This window comes from Euprymna scolopes, chromosome 2, assembly GCF_053919585.1.
Source record: "Euprymna scolopes isolate OS-2025 chromosome 2, ASM5391958v1, whole genome shotgun sequence".
NCBI lineage: Eukaryota > Metazoa > Mollusca > Cephalopoda > Sepiida > Sepiolidae > Euprymna > Euprymna scolopes.
In genome coordinates this window covers 42,306,632-42,328,463 of record NC_136483.1, presented here as the reverse complement: position 1 = coordinate 42,328,463, position 21,832 = coordinate 42,306,632, and the positions used below count along the sequence as shown (strand labels likewise).

General features: G+C 29.1%; 1 protein-coding gene across 3 annotated transcripts in view; it reads right to left on the bottom strand.

The window, feature by feature from the left end:
- Nucleotides 1-21,832, bottom strand: part of LOC145291414 (uncharacterized) — an 879,668-nt gene that overhangs the window by 190,380 nt on the left and 667,456 nt on the right. For all 3 annotated transcript variants that reach the window (XR_013869410.1, XM_080137226.1, XM_080137236.1), the window contains one exon: nucleotides 7,711-9,254. Coding sequence is in view for 2 of the 3 variants with exons in the window: in XM_080137226.1 (XP_079993352.1) it covers nucleotides 7,711-9,254 (1,544 nt within the window). In the remaining variant the exon portion in view is untranslated. The remainder of the gene's footprint in view (nucleotides 1-7,710; nucleotides 9,255-21,832) is intronic.

The window sequence follows — 21,832 nt, the reverse complement described above, 5'->3', positions numbered from 1 at the left end:
TAACGGGACTAATTTATTATTTTTATTCTGGACAACTAGATTACTTCTAGTTGCCTATATAAGAAGTAAATTAGTTTATTTTTCAACCCACAAGATATTCTCATTTGATTTTTTTTTCTAAATATTGACAGTGAAATTGGATTATAAAGTTAGTTAACTACATCTAATTTTGTTTACATAACAATTACAACACATACATTTGATTGAAATACAGGAAATAAATAAAATTGCCACAAATAATTCATGCTAACAGGTTTAATCTTTTAAATTCTTCACAATGGTGAAATTGAATAGAACAAAATTACAAAGCTTTCTCCTAAACTACTAATCAGATCTTGATGAATATTTCTTCCAACTCATGTTTTCACATTTCTGTTTTTTAGGCTTTGTCTATCTGTTTGTGGGACGATCGGTCAATTTGTTACAATTCTGTTTGAAATAGCATTTTCGTTACTAAGCATGCAGATTAAATGGACATTTCATCTTTTTAGATTATTCCATAACGTGATATATTCATCAATTATTCTTTCACACTTAAGTTAGAAATACTATATTTGTTATTCTATCTTGCTTAAATTTGACATAGAACTTTAAGGTATATCCATGCAACCGTATATTTATGTCCGTTTGCCAGACATACCTTTGAAATCATCACCAAACATAGAGGCCTTATGGGAGAATCTTAAAAATACCTAGTTTTATATATGTTAATAAATGTAGCTAATAATTAAAAATCCCAGTTTTAAAACAAATTAGAATATAATATTTGAAAACATTTCATGTCTTAGTGAACAGTATTATATTATACAAAGAAATTTTCCAGTCAAGGAATATGAAAATTAAAGAAATAGTTTTATAAACTACTTTGTAATAAAAATTACAAAATTAATTTTCAATACTTTTTCGGTTATAGTTAGCTAACATACTTCCTTACTTCCGGTGTGTCTGGTCCCCGAAGCGATGACAAGACAAATCAGTTCTTCAGTATTTCTATTGTGAAGCGATTTATTGAAATAAAGTATAAGAAAAAGACATTATAGAAACATATGCAATGAAAATTAACAAAGCTATACAGAAGAAAATAGCACAATTAGTCTTTATTTGCACTTTAATAACAAAATTAAAAAATAAAAGAATGTATAACGTGTTTCCAATAATTCTTAATAAAAAAAGGTAAAACTAATTGCAATAATTCTTAATCCAAATAAGACCAAAAAAACTGTTCCATGATTATTAAATAAAATAATTAAAAAAAAAACGACTGGAAAAAAGTAATAAAAAAGAGTACATGCATAGAGGAGATAAAACCGTGAGGGGAAAAAGCGAAGAAACTGATTTGCCTTGTCACTGCTTCCGGTAGCAGACACATCGGAAGTTTGGAAGTACATTAGCTGACTATTACCACGTTTTCCATGCAGTATATAATAAGTGAATGTCGCTGCAATAAGACAATACTTCAATGTATGGAGACAAAGTTAAACTTACATTTATCTCCACTCTGTAGTGTTTTTCTTTTAACTTATTTCATGCAACTATATAATGACAATTATGTAGATCAGTCAAGATAAAATATTGTACTTTGTACTTTAGCAGATTTAATTTATATACTCCTGTCCCTCCTCAACATTACTAGGGAATATATTGATTTACCTAAAAGATTCTTTAAACTCAGGATCATTATACTATGAGGACTCGTAAATATCTTTAAAAAAAATACTGCATTTGAATTACCATTTGCTAAGAATTTGAAAACTAGTTTAAGTGAATTTACATTTAACAGTTTAAATGCTTTCAAATTTCCTTTAAATTTCGAAATGTTATAAAGTAATTTATTCTTCCTGTTTTCAATTATTAAGACAAGAGTAAAACATTTTACTTGTTTGCCTGGGCAATGTGGGTGTATATTTGAAGAAGGGCTTTGTTTATAACTTACAATCTATGTATAGATTGTAACTTGTTAAAAATTATGTCGGTTCCCCATAAACAAATCTGAAGAAATTAATTTTTCATCACAAATTCAAAGCAAAATAAAACAGTATTGCTTAGCAGCACTATGTGCTATATTAAAATTAAAAGTTTCATTGAATTCAATAAAAATATAATAATAGTTAATTAATAAAATGTAGTTTTGCAAATCTGTATGCAAATTATATAATCTTTGTGCTGAGATAGATTACTAGTATATGAGAAAATATGGTGTTTTGTTGAGTGAAGTTGAGAGTTTTAATCTCACTGCTAATTCAAGAAATATCATAACTTTATGAATTATAAAAATAAACAATTTTTTCACAAAAAATATAAAATGTAGATATTAATACTATTTTTTTCAAAAGACAGACATTACAAGCAGAAGTTAATATAGGTCGACTCTCTTAGTCAAACTTTGACAAATTAAACTATATAAATAGCAAACTGGGTTATTTTAGCCATGGGCATTATATACCAAAAAGGATTATATTTAGACCGATAATGTATATTGAAACATCTGTCACTACTTTCTTATGTACCCACCGACTAATGTAACTTATTATGATATTTTAAATTTGTAAAATTTCCACGGGTAAATCCAGGGGCAAGCTAGATGGTACAAGTATCCTAATTTAAATTTTTAAAAGAATTGTACGAACGGGTACAAAAAGAGACATATAAAAAAATGTTGCAAAAAAAAAAAAAATAAAAATTGAAACTTTATTTAATATAAATATTTCATAGAATAATAATTTTTAAGCCATGAGATTTTAAATGCATTTTATATTTAAGTATTGCTTAAGGACCTACTACTTTCGTTGAACTCTACATAGAAAAGTTTGAATTATTATTGGAGCTTTTTTGCAACTAGTAACAAAAGATCAAATTCAACAATATCCAAAAGGTCTTGCTGTTATTGGAAGAACCAAATGGCGAAATATGTGGTGGTGGTGGATCGAGCCCTCACAAATAAATTATATATATATATAGTTGGAGATTTGGACACTGAATATTGATAAATTTTATCAATCTTGGGGAAAAGTTTAAGGTTATATAATATGAATATACAAGCTTATTCTGGGGTAACTCTGATGTACTTCAACATGCTATGGTTTTCTGACCAAATTAGCCTTATTTTAATAAGCATTTATGGGATTAGAGGACGTTGATGATTAAGCTCCATAAGTTTCTTAGCAGATTACAACTAATCTTTACATTAATCTAACGTCATTCATTTACTGAAATTAGTTCTGAATATATTCTTATAAATGAATATTTTAATAGAATGCTTTATAATTGACTAACTACTGTTGCCAAAGCAGAGATTATGCTTTCAGTCGAATCGTTCACCCTGTTTGTGTGCACTTTAGCGTCCACATTTGTTGACCAATCGTCACAATATTTGATCAAAATACCGGTTATGATCCAACTTAGAATTGATTTAATTTTGGGATATCTAGGTTAGAGATCTAAATCCCAGAAAAATTACCACTTTTAGCAATAACTTCAGTTCTATTCTATTGGACTTATATTGTAGCCAATGAAATACTCCATATATGATCCTGACTTTTTATATTGACCGTGAAAGATTTTGCAGTTTTACCAAATGTTAAAATTTAAATCCCATGAATAATACATATTTCTTGTTCTTGTCATGTAGGAAAATAATTCCTTAGCTTATTATTTTAGGAATGTGCTATGTTTAGTTTATTTCCATTTATTTTGTAATGTTTTTAAATTAATAATTTTAAACTATATTGTCCTGTTATTTTTTAGGAGGAAGGCATTTTATGTGCATGCTAAAGTGGTCATAATTAAATAATGTAATGCATAACAACTAAAATTCAGATAAAATTATAACACATCAATATTTTGAATTATATAAATAAGAACACAATGAAATAAACATAGTGCATGATAATATGACATAATATTTTAAAAAGAATTTAAAATTAAATTTAATTATTATAGTATCGTTTGATCATTAAATTATTAAACAAAATTGTTTTGAATTAAAACCTATTTTTGTTCAAATAAACTGGACATCAATGTTGTCAAAGTAATCTGTAAATCGTATTCAACATTACGATTGTTGTGAAATAAAAATGTTTAATTATTCTTTTGCTTTTGCTTTGTAACTTAAAAAATGCTTATTTTCACTCAAATTAGAACCTTAATTTTTATTAGTAATCATTGTAAATTTCGAGAAGTATCAACTATATAATGGGAGCGAAAGCTCGTCATTTTATTAAAAGAATAAAGTATTTATACTTTTAAATGTTTTTGTATGTTATATCCTATGAATTCAAGCTATGAAGAAATGTTGCAAGTTGAGTTTTTCAATATTGCATACTGGTAGAAAATATTTTTTGAATATAATTTCTGTGAAAGTTGAATTTGATTATTTAAACATCGTTTGGTCATTAAAGTATTAATTGAACAAAAATGTTTTAAATTAAAACCACTTTTACAGATTAAAGTTTAAACGTGAACTTACAAAGACATGCATTATGTAGTCTGATTAAATAGATGATATGAGTAGATTTCAATTTATAGACCATATTTCTTTTTTCTTTCTCTCTCTCTCTCTCTCTCTCTCTCTCTCTATATATATATATATATATATATATATATATATATATATATATGAAGACAAAGTAGGTGCAGCTGTGCATGTAATTGTGAGGCAAGGGTTGCACAATCCCTAATCACACCTCTCCTGAATCGGCACTGTTTGTATCCAGTGGCAAGGACAAGTTCAGAACGACTAGAAACAATGCCGAGATAAGCGGAAAGCACCTGGAAGTCACAAATGGTCACCCACTTAGTACTGACCAGGTTCAACATTGCTTAACTTCGGTGATCCAACGGGAACCAGTGTCTCAACGTGATTATGCCATATATATATATATATATATATATATATATATATATATATATATATATATATATATATATATATATATATATATATATATATATATACAAGGGGCGTGCAATAAGTAATGGCCCTGACACACTTCCAGTTGTCTGATCAAGCTGGAATTGTGCATTTGAAATGATTTATATCTCTACGGGGTATGTGTCAAGTTACAGCTCTGAACTAATTGTGGTTTCTGTTTTACAGGTGTTTGAATTGAGTCAGGTGTGAAATGGAGCCTGTTGAATGTCAAGCAGTGATCCAGTTTTTGTATTTGAAAGAATGCACACCACAGGAGACTTTTGATGAAATTAAAGAAACTTATGGTGATAATACCCCATCATATGACCTAGTAAAACGCTGACATCGTGAATTAAAACATGGCCGGAAGTCTGTGGAAACAGCTCCCAGACCTGGTCGACGCCCTTCTACCATTGATGAGGCATTTGTCCATCAAGTTAAGGCTGCCATTTTAGAAGATCAGCGCATTACTATTCGCCAAATAGCCCAAGATGTCAAGATTAGTACAGGGTCTGTGGAAACTATCATTCATGACCATTTGCATATGCATAAGGTGTCTGCCAGATGGATTCCCAGGTTGCTCACACCATTCCAGAAGCGAGAACGTGTCAAGTGCTCGAGGATGAATTTGGAGATGTGCATAGTAATGACAGATTTTCTGGCAAAGGGTACCACAATTACAGGAGCCTATTATGCTTCACTTTTAAGGAAATTAAGGGAAGCTATCAAAATTAAGAGGCGGGGCAAGATCAGCAAAGATAGCCTCCTCCTGCAGGACAATGCTCTGGTCCACAACTCGCATGTCACTAGATCAGAAGCATGGGCGTGGGGTTATGCAATACTACTCCATCCGTCCTACTCTCCTGACCTTGCACCCTCTGACATTCACCTCTTCCCAACCATGAAGTTGTTTTTGAAAGGAAAGCATTTCCCAGATGATGCAGCCATGATTTCTGAAGTCACGTTGTGGTTGGAGGACCAACCTGGGGTGTTCTACAAAAACGGTCTCCAGAGCTGCATCAAACGATGGGAGAAATGCATAACTCTGGGTGGTTCCTATGTAGAGAAAGACTAATAACTGTGCCAAGTTTCGTTGCTCTACTGATATGGGAAGTGGGTCAGGGACATTACTTATTGCACGCCCCTCGTATATATATATATATATATATATATATATATATATATATATATATATATATATATATATATATAATGAATTGCACCCAAACCTGTTTTGATATATATATATATATATATATATATATATATATATATATATATATATATATACATGCGTGCGTCTGTGTGTGCTATTTGCGTTATTGTCTACACTGTAAAAACAAAATATCTTATTTCACAAGGCTGACAACTTGATCAAAGTTATAAATTAATTATCAGTCAATTCAATATTATATTTGTGAAAACATAAACTCAAACCACTATTGAAAACAAAGAAAATTGGCATTTAACTTTTCGTAGACAGGTATCTTTTGAAAGTAGTTACATAGTAGGTTTAATCATATAGTAATTACTTACTTTCTACAAATAGTAGTTAATATAATAAGCTATTTATTTATTTTCCACCCTTAATGATAAATATTATTATATGGTTTTTGTCATGAATAAAAACATATGGTTAATATTCAGTTTTATGAAATTACATAAAGACATATAAAGTATATTTTTAAACATAATTATAATCTCTTATTTAGCAAAGAAATGTGCATATTCTGTTCACAATATAAACATAACTTAGAATTTCCCTATAATAATGTCACAGGCAAACAAATAAATTAACCCCAATGTGTAAAATTAGTTTTACAGCAATATAATGATACAAAAAACATTGAATTAAAATTATTTAAGCTGAAGTTAATAAAAGACAAGACTAAAAAACAAGCGTTGCCAAAAAATGTTTCATACAAATCTTTGAAACGAAACTTACTGTCTGGTTAAAAAAAAATACTCCATTTAAATTGTCGTCTTTTTAAAATAAAAACATAGACAACAAATAAAATGAATTGAAACCAAACCTGTTTTGATATATTGTTAACAAATATATAAATATATCTGTTTTTGCGTTATTTTTACAAGAAAATAAATGTAGAGAAGTGATCAGGACGATAAATCAAAATCTGGTAAAGTCATGTCATTTCTTTACTTGTCTAAAATATTAATTTACATATTATTGATATAATTTTTCCAAATATTTTTGTTATTTTTATATGATAAAATAATTTCATAATTAATATATTCTTTCACATCGATATATTTTATTTTATATTTAAATATAAATTAATAATTTTACTTTATATGAGGAAAACTTAATTTTCTGGAAAAACGCAATTTGTTGTATTCAATACTTATGTGTATTTTAAATAATACATTCTCTTTAAAAAAAAGAGAATTACTTTCTGCATATTTTGAATGTAGCAATTTGGGATATATGAAAAGAACATTTAAATCAATGAATTTTAATATATCGAAGAAATAAAAAGAGAGATCATATTAGTTAAATAAATTAACCCTTTCTTTTCATGTTATCATCATTCTCTATTTCATAGAATATTTTTATCCATAAAATGATAAAACTGGAATATGTGATAATAAAGTGTAAGAAGCTGATGCCCTTAGTATTGTAAGATCATTTAGTATAGTAAGATCGTATAGAGATCGTTTATAAGGTTAACTCGCAGAGTATTTTTTAAATACTAAGCTTTAGATAAAATTATTTATAAAAAAAATGATGATATCTGTTTTGATTGCTTATTTTTTTAAGTATAAAATAAGAATTCACTTACCTTTCCTGCAGTCGCTCAGTTGTTAGACTCGTTTCCTTAAGAACTGTTTGACATTTGCACTTCGAGCGAGTCTTTATTTTCTGTTTTTGATACACTCCGGTTAGACAGGGCACAATTGGTGCTTTCATACAGTTTACAGATGCTTCTGAACTCTGTGATGGAGATGGGCTGTTTTCAGCCTTTTCTGTACTGTTATTCTCAGCATCCGACCGCTCCCGTTCCGACCGGGCGTCCACATCAGACCGTAACATGTCAAAGTCATCACTGTGAAAGCTTTCAATGCGAGCCAGTGGACTTCGCAAAAATTGTTTGTTAGGGGTGATGGGCGTCTTCAATGAAGACAATGAATTCGTTCGTTTTTGTGACTTTACAGATCCTGAGGAGTGTCTTAACAAACCTGAGTGCGGCAGGCGGCGAGGAGAGTTTTCCTTCAAGACCTTCAAAATTATAGATTCATTATCATCATCCTCATCATGTTCTTGCAATTCCGAGAAGACAGTATCATCCGGGGTGTGATCAGGAGGAGAATTTTTACTGTCCAAGAAGCTTCCAGGCACGGTCAAACGAGTTCGAGAGGTCCGTTTAGGACCGCTGCTTATACCAAGACCAAGACCACTGGATGATGGTATAGTCACTGACTCAGCAAGCAAATGCGATGTGCTATCTACTTTTTCTTCAATATCCTCCGGATCAGTCAGCTTCAAGTCAGTTATCCCTTGTTCAATTCGTTTTTCACTGTCTGTTCGAGGGAGATTGCTATTGTTTTGTTTGCATTTTTCCAGTTTCTCATCATCAGAGAGATTGGCATAATTGTTTGTTTGCATAGATTCCAAAAAGGATTCTGAGGAACCAGAGTTATTAATTGGTCCTAAGAGTTTAGGTTGAGAAGATGATGACAATGATGAGGTTACCTTTTGCTTGGGGATAGCCCCTGATAAGCGTGAATCAACAGGCAACAAGAAGTTATTTGTTAACAGTTTTTGTTTGGGTTTGACAATAACATTGTTCAGAACCTTCACTGGGGGTTTGTCTGCAAGGAAAATTTTCTGGGCACTTTGTTCAAAGAAAGAATCCGAAGGCTGTTCATTTTCCTCTTGCAGAAGAGGAATATTTGAAGATGACCCTTCGGTGTTCTCATGAAAGTTTGTAGTTGAGCAAGGATTTGAGTTATCTGCAAAATGCACCTCAACTGTAGTCAAGGGCCCGTTTGGACTGTGAGGTTCAATTTGTAGTTGTTTGACAGATGGCTTGTAACACTCTTGGATGGTTAATCGAGCAGGCCTTGTTACAGGACTCTGCCGAGGAGTTAAATCTGTTTGGTCTTCATCTGGTACATCAATTGATTCAGTTTGTAAAGAAATACTAGTCCTCTTATCGTGAGGTCCACATGACCTGGATCGACGTTGAGAAGCCCTTGATTTTGCAGTTTCAGTTGGTAGCTGTGCTTTGCCTGCTACGGGTGTATGAGCTGGACTACCCTCTGGAAGCCGACTGGGGTCCGGGCTCTGAGATCGGGCTCTCTCATTACTTGGAGTAGATCGGTCCTAAAAAACACACATACACAAGAAAAAAAAGAGAGAAAGAAAGAGAAAAAGAAAGAATGAAAATAGTATTAGAACAGCATCAAAAATAAATTAAAAAAAAACATATTTAAACTATAAAATAGATTAAAATTAAATAAGAAACTGTATTGTGCAGATATCAAACATGTTGAACATTTTGATTTTTTCATTAAATAAATATTTTGATCTCCGAAATTTGGTTATAACTTTTTTAAAAACAGTAGTTTTCGATAACAGGAAACAAATGTAAAAAATGAATGTAAAATTTTAGCACAAGTTTTAAAAACATTGTAAGATTAGTAAAGATCTGGATATAATGTAATATATATGTATTTGTGTTTATATAAAAGTAATAAATATTTATTTAGATGCTGAATTAGAGTGATGTCGCATAAGAGGATTTTTAAAATTTTCAGATGAAGCATTATCAATCATAATCAATATTTTACTTGTGCATTTTAATTCAATTCTGTTATAACTTTCAAGGTGCCATTCTATACAGAGAGCAATGTAAACTGGAAATTCAAAATTGCTTAAGATTATGAACTTATTGACAAGTATCTATTTGAGTTTCATTTATAGTGAATTATAAAAATCTCTATTTTGTATGAATTTTTAAAATTAAATATTGGTTACAGTTGGACGATAAGGACTTTTGAGTATGGTGTCTGAATAATAATTATAATTAATTTGATTTAAAATTAAATGTATTGTTATGTTAATAAAATGCATTAAAAAATGAAAATTTAAATATATTATGAAAAACAAATATTAAAAAACAGTATTTGAATACTAATTGAAAACATGTATTATGTGATAGATTTCGAAATAGGAACGAAAAGAAATAAAGTCGAAAATATGCTGAAGGCATAACAAAGATCATATTCACATTTGCAAAAATAATTTAAAAAAACAACAGTAGACAAATCATTTCCTCAAATTCTATTAAGAACATTTATCTTTATCCACAAAATGAACTCTACAACCAAAAAAAATGGCACACTTCATTTATTCAATCACAATCTTTTACTCTCCACTTTATTGACATGTGTATCGTTTATTTGTTGTGCTGGTGTGTACAAATTTAGAAAAAATTGAATCTTTTAAAAATAGACAAATAGTAAAATAAAAATTAGCCACCAAAACTTACGAATCAATCAACAATCATGATTGACTTTAAAACAAATAAAAACTATACTGTAGCTAATAATGAATAAATACATGCACTGTTTAACATCAGGGCAATACAAATCATAATGAAATTCATAATAATAGGATTTTTTGTGGAAATCACTCCAGAAAAGGCATGGAGTCCCTTGATGTAAAGAGTAAAAAAATAAAAATAAATAAATAAATAGAGAAATAAAAATATTACTTCAAGATAAAATCAACCAACAATAAGTATAAGATGGATAGATTTCGATCAAGAAAACAGCAATCTTTCCCTTTTTGTCAGTAACATCGTTCATAAAATGTATGGACTACAAGACAAAATGAGGAAAGGTAGACTTACGAGGCTACTAAACGGAAATTTAAAGCTTAATTTTTACTTTCCTTGATTATTATAAATATCAAAATTGTATAAATGTTATATACGCATAAGCTGTTGTATATTTCTTCATGCTTATATACATCATATTTTAACAAAGCAATGTTTCCATAGCATTCAAGTTTCTTAGTTAGAGATAGGAAAATATGCTATCAAAAATATTGATGCTTCATGGGAAAAGATTTAACATTCAAAAAGAAAAAATAACACATTTGGTTATATATTAATAAGCTTATAATTAGTTGTATTGCAGCTGTTTTCAAGCAATGTACTCATATCTTTGTCTAGTGAATCATTATATTTTTTAATTTATCCTTCTTTTCTTTTATTAGTCATCTTATACTTGACACACCGATTTCCATTTGATCACCGAAGTTAAGCTACATTGAACCTGGTCAGTACTAAATGGGTGACCACTTGGGAATACCAGCTGTTGCATGCGCGCTTCCATTATCTAAGCATTGTTTCCACTTGTCTTAGACTTTTCTTTGCCGCTAGAATGAAGTAATGTCGATTTAGGAGATGTGTGGTTGAGGATTGCACAACCCTGCTTAGCAAGTACATGTACCACACTGACAGAAGATATCCATTGCCTCTCACGATTCAACAGAGGCCATGATTATACTAAACTATGTGTTATACTTTTAAAAATAAATCTAAAGAGATTAGCATTTTTAATGTTGCAATATTTATCCTGTTAGAAAAGAAAAGCATTTATTCAAACTGTTGTAGTATTTAGCTTGTATGTAATCTGCTAAAAAAGAAAAGCATTCATTTATATACAGTTGTAGAATTTAGCCTGTATATAATCTGTTAAAAAACACATTGATTTATATTGTTGTAGTTGTTAACACGTATATTTGAAACAGACAATTATTAGAAATTGAAAAATATCAATGACTTTTATCACAGGTGATAAATTATCTTATAGTAATAATATTTTTATGCTTATCTCTGTCTTTGTCTGTCTATCTGTTTCTCTGTCTCTGTCTGTCTGTCTTTCTTTTTTTCTGTAGATATATATAAATATATATATAAATATATATATATATATATATATATATATATATATATATATATATATATATATATATATATATATATCAACTTGAGAAAACAAGGTAGAGGCGGACGTGTGTGTGTGTGTGTGTGTGTGTGTGTAGGGGGGTAGTTGAGCAGGCGAGCATACATAAAATCCAGACAAGCAAAGAAGACGTTACCCTTTCATCCCGTCCCATACCTAGAATCATAATAAGTTTATGATTCCAATAGGAATTACCAGTTTTTGGTCAGAACTTTCCAATTATCTTTCTATATCTGTTCATCATTCTCCATGTGTATGCGTACATACTTCTATAAACGTGTGTGTGCATATTCTGTGTGCGTACAAGTATGTGTAAAACCATGTGTGGTAATGTACGAGTGTACATACATGTATGTTTATATATGTGAGTGTATACGTACGGGTGGTGGGTGTCCACTTTAACATTTTATGAAAGATTTGGTTTTAAATAAAGACTACACAAGTTGCTGATCATTCCAAGTCAAAAATATTGGAATGGTTGTATTCAGATGCATCTTAACCTCATTGGCTATACCCGTTCTTCTCGTGCTGTTAGTCTTGTCCACCCTGCACTCGTGTTTCTATCATTCACACTAAAGAAGACCAAACAATCGATTGAAAATTTTGTGCTTTTGAAAAAAACGTTTTCAACAAATATGAAATAAATATAGGAAAAACAAAAACATTTAGATATTTTTTGTATTGATTTTTTATTCATACATGTGTGTGTGTGTGTGTGTGTGTGTGTGTGTGTGTGTGTGTGTGTGTGTGTGTGTGTGTGTGTGTGGAATCAGCCTATGAGAACATAAAAAGCAATAAAGTCAGAAATTTATTACTCATGGTTTTGTTGATTAGACTCAGACCAGTATTGAAGTAAACACTTATTTGTTAGGGTTATTTTTCTTGCAATGTCTTATTCTGAAGAAATACACACATTAATTTTAAATACATATTCTTCTTCAAGATATGCATATCGATTGTTTAATGGATTTGAAGTTTCTTTATGTGGGAAGCGATTAATATATATATATATATATATATATATATATATATATAATTTTCAGAATGTGACAAATTATATAATTATTTCCACAGCCAAACAACATTGCAGCTCACAAAAGCCAACAAACCGGAAATCCAAGACTCGAGTTTTGAATGGCTCAGGTTTTGATTCCAGAGTTTGGATATATCTAACTGATGAGCTGAAATGAGGGCGTAATTCAAGTCTTGGACTTCCGGTTTGTTGGCTCTCATGGCTCTTGCAAGCTGCGACGTTATTTGGTTATGGAAATAATTATATATATATATATATATATATATATATATATATACTTGTATAAATTTGTTGTTTTTTTTTTGTGTGTGTGTGATGATATTCATATCAACAAGTGAAGCATGCATGGTCCCCCGTTAGTGCATAGTGAACGAGGCATAAAAAATGACTAAATTCAGCATTTGCCCCCCCCCTTATTTATCCCCCAAAGTCCCCAGGGGACGTCAAATCCTGGTGAAAATGAACAAACGGTGCAGTTTTAGGTCTTATAATACGTAAATTTGAGTTCTGCACCAAGCAAAAAAAGAAATGACTGTTCATCATTTGCCCCCACCATTTAGCCCCAAAAGTCCCCAAGGCCTTAAAATATTTAAATTTGAGTTCAGCACCATGCAAAACTGCTAAATAGATATACACTCAAAATTTTGGACAAATATAGTAAAATAGTCCCAAAAATGGAGTGCTTTTATTAGCCCTAAAAGAGCCCCTGGGATGCACGCAAGAGTTATCGCGAAGTATAGACAAACAAAATTATATAGAAATCAGTTAGTTACAACTTTTCAGAAAGTTTTATAAAAATCCAAGGCATCAATTTGTTTTAATAAGCACAAAAGTGTCAATTTTAGCCATTTTAACCCGAAAGGCACCCCTAGGATGGCAACTGGAGTTTTCCCAGAAAATGCGTTCTGTTAATTTTTTACTCATATCATGTTTGATGTTTGTGCTAAATTTAAAAAATTTCAAGACTTAATTATTAAGAAAAGTGCGGACAGACGAACGGACGAACAGACGAGGGTGAATTTACAGGTCCACCCTTATTTTATTAGGGGGCCAAAAACCCATTTTTCTATTTGTTTAAAAAGAAAATACAACTTTGTTATATATGGGTCATGGAATTGCATTCATCTGCAAAAGATCTTGCTAATTTGCATATCTATCTCTATGAAGTCCCAAGCATCTCAGAACTGTATAAATGTCTTCCCTCCCCTCATCATATGTCCACCGTCTCTCCCTTAATATGAACCCTACTATTCAAAATTGGACGTATATGATGTAATCTAGAGGTTCAATTTTCATAAACTCTACGCATTAAATTAGCCTGTATTTCGGCAACAACACATCGAATGTTGTCTTCCAAGTGTTTGTTTTGTCGACGTAGACATGGGATTTTACATATCCCCAAAGGAAATAATCTAATGGGGTTAAATCGCATGAATAGTTGACAGGTCTATTTCATAAAATGATTCGTTCATCAAATGCTTCTCTCAATATATTTATGTCCCATCCTATATGGCATGTGGCTCTATTCTGCTGAAACCACATGATAAATTGCCAAACCAAGCTGAATTCAAAATAATCAATAGTTGCCAAATTAAAGAACATCGAGTTATCAATTAAGAGTTTGAGCCTCTAAAAAAATACTTTATATATATATATTGTCTTTGTCAGGATTTTTTTTTTTTTCATTAAATAACACACTAATTCTAATCCTTCATTTATTTTTTTATTTTTCTGACAATTTTTTATTCATTGTTGAAAGATTTAAGGAATTTCTGAAATTTTTGATTGCTCAAATAATTTACTTCCTTCAGGTATACTTATTAAAGAAATATTTAAATTAATCCCATGGATTGGATTAATTATGACACTTAAATTTAAGGTAAATAGACTAAAACAAGTTTTTATCAGTTTAATCATTTGAGGTAAAATCACATTGTGCCTGATCAAAATAAAATTACAAATTATTGTTTCACTTCAAACATGGAACATCTATTATCTGTCACACATTTTTTGATTTCTGAAATATCGTTACACGTGTTATCGACACTGAATCTCTGATATCAAATTCTTCTGAATATATATCTTTTTGTCAGCATCTCTGGATAGATGTCAGGCATCTTAGGATCGAAGATATTGTTTTCATTAAACCATCCTGGCATAGTTGCTGGGGTCAGAAGCGGTAAAACAGAAAACCTGTCTGGCTAGAAAATAAAATATATTTTACCATACTCTAGAGAAATTACTTTTCCATAATTCTGTCGGGTGTGCATGAAAAGACTTGAAAAATTAAATTAAAAAATTGCTTTTCTAAATAAAATATATAATCAGACTTTCGGATTTAAAAAAAATTTTAAGTTAAATATTAAAATTTGTGTTGCACAATTTGTAATATGAATGATTACTTTCATATTTTGTATGTTATGAAAGAATATTTTGACATGTTTAATAATTAAGTTTGCTAATTGTAGGTTCATCTTAATTTTATGCATAATTTCTTTAGAATCTTTACTTCTTTATATTGTTATGCCATGCAATGTACATATAAGCACCCATGTTAATAAGCGTGCACAGTCATAACCTAATAGTTAATCTCGCAATTGTGCTCTATTATATCAACGTTTTGACGTTTGAACAGAGATCATCATTCACTTTATTCTTGCTGTTTTTTTAATTTCTTATAAAAAAACATTTAGAATTAATGTTTACAGTTTCAAAATTCATTCTCTTAAAAGCAGTAACATATTTCAAAAGCGATGTCTGCTGAAAGAAATTATAAATTGGTATTAATACTCGCAAAAGTTGAATCGATTTAAGTACCAATTATCTGAAATCAGGCAGGTACACACGTGCATATCTATCTATACCATACGTGAACATATCATATATATATATATATATATATATATATTTATATATAACTACTTCATTTACGTGCACATATCATATATATATATATATATATATATATATATATATATATATATATATATATATATATATAACTACTTCATTTACTCACATAAAATTAATATACGAAAATATAAATTTATGCGTAAACTTTAAGTATTTACTTCAAAAGTGCTCAATACGAAGGTAGAGCTAGTTAGTAAGTTATAAAATATATATGGCGATTAAGCTACACTGAATATTCCGCATTTCATCCACTCTAGGACTCTTCAGGCTTACCTGAAGAGTCCTAGAGCGGAATATTCAGTGTAGCTTAATCGTCATATATATTTTATAACTTACTATATATATATAAAGTTGAGTTTTTTTCTTGCTCTGACATGGATACTTAAAGCCTAATTTTTTCATTTAAAAGTTATTAAAATGAACTTTGTAATATATCAGTCATGGATATCCGAACGATTTCATGAAGGTAAACTAATTTGCATATTCCATTGAAAAAAGAGCAATTTCAAAAGTTTAAAAACAAATAACTTTGGTGTAATCAACTGGAACTGACTGAAACATTTAGAACTCCAGCCTTAGTTGTTATTTAGCGCTTTAGCATTCATTGTTAACGAATAAGGCTTGAGCACTGAATGTTTCGGTTTCAATTCCAGCTGATGGTACCAAAGTCATTTTTTAAACTTTTGAAATCATTATTGGGTACAATATATTTAAGTGTATATTATGACCGGGCAACGCCGGATGGCATGTTAGTACAAGGTAGAAGGAACTAGAAATTCTTAAAAGACAAAAAGATAAAGATCTTACTTGTTAGATAATTTTCTGGAGGAAAAAACCGTTGGAATTCAAAGCCTACAAGGGACTATAATTTATATATCATCATATTGAAAAATATGGTGATATATAAATTAAAGTCTCTACGTGGATTCTGAATTTCAATGGGTTTTTTTCTCCAAATAGGTACTAACACATTATTTAAGAACATGTTATTATCATATATATATATATATATATATATATATATATATATATATATATATATATATATATATATATATATATATATGTTATTATCGCGTGTGTGTGTTTCCTCATTTATTTGTAATTCTATTTTCGATTAGGAAACATTTCATTTCTTGGGTTTTTTGCATATCTGAGGTGATATATATATATATATATATATATATATATATATATATATATATATATATATATATATATATATATATATATGAATTCAAAATATGTATTACATATTTTATATGAAAGGTGCAAAATCATTTAAATCAATACCATAGTCACAGATACTGAAAAGCAAGAAAATGTTATACATATATGACATTTTATTTAATTACTTTGAATAAAAAATAAGTACAGATAGCATTGTTTTTGATAGTTACACACTCATGGACACTTTTCATTATTAGAAAAAAAATTGCATGATTTAAAGTACCGTGATCATCTTTGATGTAATTTTCGCAGTGCTTCAGTTGATATAACCTTCTTCATGTACGTTGATATTACATTCTTCATGTACGTTCTGTAAAACTCTGGAATCTGTACGGAATTTCGAACATAACTCTATTTAATCCATGGGTGTAACTTGCTTTCATTCCGTCAGTTATGACATATCCAGTAATTCATAATTGTATTCTTAGTACCGCCTGTATTGGAGATTCATCCTTCAACCTTAAGAAAACTGTTACTTAGAAGTGATTATTGTTTAACAGTTTTATTTATTGTACTACAGACCCTTTTCTACATAAACGTTTTTTATGTATTTTACTTGTTATATATATATATATATATATATATATATATATATATATATATATATATATATATATATTCAAGCTTCTCTTAAACTCTACTCAAGTATTGAGCACCGTTAAAGTAAATACTGGACTAATATATATACGAAATATATTATCTTATTATAATATTATATATGTATATAAATAAAATAATAAAATTATATACATGTGTGTGTGTGTGTGTGCGTGCGTGCGTGCGTGCGTGCGTGTGTGCGTGTGTGTAATTATTGTTGTATCACATCTCTTCAATGTGAATACAAGTCTTTTCTGGCTATCAGTAACTTTGTTTTCATAATCTTATTTCTTTAGAATAAATATTTCGAAGCATTTTTCAACCATAGTTTGTTTTAGAAAATAATCTTTCTAGTTTATATCATAATCAAACACCAAAGTACATATGTATCTTTTATATTTTATATAGAAAATAAAGTTTTATATTTTATATAGAAAATAAAGTGAGATGTTTTTCAATTTCGTATTTCGTTATTTATTTTTACAGCAATCCAAAGCTTAAGATGAAGTTCAAATAAACGATGATAGCCTGATTCTTGTCCTAGTTCGTAACAGTTCCGATTTATTATTTGTTTCTTTTTAGTACTAACTTTAAATATAATAAATATCCGCTTTATTTACTTTTATGGATGCAATTTTTTTCACATAACTTTGAATAATTTTTTGTTCTTATTTTTTTCCAAATAAATATATTTATTTTCGCAAGATTTTAAAAATATATTGTCTTTAAATATAAATAAAAACATTTGTAACCTTTTTATCAAGAAGTTATTTATTTACATTTGTTTTGTTCACAGCAGTTTAACACTCGTTTTGTCGTTGATTTAACATTTATTGAAATCAGACTATCGCTACTTGTAATATAATCTTACTTTGGGTTAATATACAAAGTACACTAATGAATAGTAGGCTGTTGTTTGTCCCATGAACGCCACATACCCCAAGAAATGTAGAACACATCAGACATGGTTTGCTTTCCAGTCTTAATCATTATGTTTGGAGATGTGTTATTGAACTTACCATCGATGATTTTTCAATAAGGCATATTTTTCATTAAGACCTTCATTTCTACACCTACAAACTAATCACAGAATAACATTTGAAATCAGAAGGACTATGCACAGTAATTCATTAATTTTTTAGATAAATGACAATCTCATTTTATTAATGAATAATGAGTCTCATTTTATTTCGTGTTTTATTATTTCGTGTGCATGAGTCCCATACATTGAAGTAGTTCAGGAAAACTATTCACTATTTGCATTAAATAAACAGAATGATGATGGAAGAAGTGTAGACCAACTTCTAGAAACGTGCAAACAAATTTATTAGTGTTGTGAGATGAGATACTACTTATTTCTGATTTGTCATTACTAGATTATTTAAATGTATATTCTCCTTATGCTAGTTTAGCTAATAATACTCATACAAATACTGTGATTGTGTCTACTTTTGACTTTCTTTCTGACAGTCTCTTCTGAACATTTAATAGTAGTGCTTTAGTCTCTGATTGCATTTTTATATAATGATATCAACCTCTTTAACAAAATGAATTCAAATTGAGAATGAATGTCTGATTATAAGCCAAATTCACTTGAAATATAGAGAATCACTTTCACAAAATAATCAGCATGTAGTTAAGATTTGTTTAAATCTACAAAAAATTATAAAAATTAATCATCAGGAAAAGACAACTAGACAAAACACATTTTTTGAATAAATTATTTTATTCTGGAAGAAAGTTTTAAAAATCAGTTTCATAAACATTACATATCAGTCTAACTAACTGACATTCCTACTTTCAAATTCTTTCTAATTTGAAAAAGAAATTATCAGTTATCTAAATTAATTCCACGAAAAAATATTGCATTGACAAAAGCAGTCTAAAAAACACTCTTTGGTATGTTATTTTTTTTAAATCAACACCTAACATCAAATTAAAAAATAAATACAGTTTTTTCTTTTATTAGAAAAATCAAGAGCTTTGGTTAAAGCAGTGAGGAATGTTTAATTTTTAAATTTTACAAGGAACGTCGATTTTTTTCTATCCTATGCTTCTTGTAATACAATTCAAACGTCTACATCAAACATTTGTGGGCTTGTTAATAAGCAGTCACCTAGTTTTTGTCTGACCTTCATCTATATACTATTCAGGTATAGTTGATCACATCACAAATAGTTTTTAATATAAATAAATAATAAACAAAACCATCAAGCAAACCTTCACTCTTTTTATTAAGTGATTAGAGTGAGTTTTTATGGAACCATTTATAATAAGAAAAATATACAGATAGAATCAATTATGTTTAATAATAGAAATTTAATTTAAATTAAATTGAAGTTTTTATATTTTCTGCATTAGTTTGAGAAGTAATTTTTATTACCTTTACTTGTGATCAAAAGTTTAACATCATAAATCCTTATTAAAAATTGATTGATCTATTGAATTTATCTTAAAATATTTTATTTAAATCTAAAAGTAATCCTTTTATATGTTCCAAATTCTATCAATCATTATTTAATTAAGAATATATAAAGTTTATTAAAGAAAGAAAACTATATTTTAAATATGATCTATCATTATGTAATTTCTTAAAGTAGAATGTTGTAAAATTTTATCTATCATACTATGAGTTAAAATGTTAAAGCTTGTTCCTAAAGCTCATAAAACCGGTGCTTATGCCTGATTTTATAGCGACCTGTACCATCCTCATAGCCAGGTGCAATTCTGTCATGGTTATACATACTAGCAAGGCTGGTTCCCATTTATACATCTCGGTGAAGTGTTTACTTGTAGTATCTACTCTTCCTTAATTGTTACTGAGCTCAGAACTTACCAAGCTCAACATCACTTCGATAATCTAACAAGAATTTGTATGTTAACATTATTTTTCTGTGAGCTCATCATTATAAAAATAAGATATTAATACACAACTAATTTATTAAATAAACTTCATTTTAGATTTAAGAGAAAGTTAAAATTTACCACTAAAATTATGCTAAAACTTACTTCAAAATAATGAAGGTTAAAAATATTAGCAAGGATAAGGCTACATTTCCTTTATGATATTTACTTAAAAAAAATCAAATGAGATAATTAAATAGAAAAAAAAACCCCTACAATGTGGAAAGATCTTCGGAAAATAACCCACTGAAAGAATTGATGAGGCATGCTGGCTTTGTTTTCAGTTCGGGATTTGTCTAAGATACTTTCCTCTAGCATTAAATGTTTTGCAGCAACTCGGTTACACATTAATGACAACCTAGTTTCTTTTTAATAATATATTTAAATCTGTGAGTTTGCTGATAAACAATTTAATGTAGTAATAGAAACAGCCAACCATATTTTGATTTTTAAAATCTATTATCTTTAGGTTCCTATACCCTTATTTCCTTCTAAATATTAATATTTCTAAATACTTTTTTGTGTTTCAACATTTTTCGAGATAAAACCAAAATGTAAAAAACAAATATCGAAATTCCTATTAAAAGTTTGGGGTATTCTACACCTTATCTATTTGAATAATCTTTCAAAACATGTATACCCTTCCATTCCAGGTAATGCATACATGTGCTGTTACCACACACTTAGTATACATGTTTTTGATAAGATTATTCAGCTAATTTATCATACAGAGGAAAAATTATATAAGGAGACTTTATGACCTAATACAAATAATAAATCAGTTTTACAAAAGGCAAATTGGTTTTATGATCTCGGTATACTTGAAACACAAAAGAAGGAAGGCTTTTCTTTTGTATATATATATATATATATATATATATATATATATATATATATATATATATATATATATTGCATATATATATATATGCACGTTTTGTTTCACAAAAGTTACAATAGCAAGAGCACAAAGTCATATTATTTGATGTGTTATACATAGAGTAAAATGTCTCATTCAAAATAATATGTACATTATATAACTGTAGGTATTAAGGATCCAGAAGAAACAATTATTAAAAAATAGAATAAAAAAATGTTTTTCAACACATAGGAAGGAAAAGGCCTGATATTAAAAAACAATGTATTTCATCATGTGAAATCAGTTATTGCATTTTTTCCCTTTTTGTTTCTTGAATGACCCTAGTAATAATACCACCAGTCCCTGCAAATTAAAATCAGAGTTAACAAGT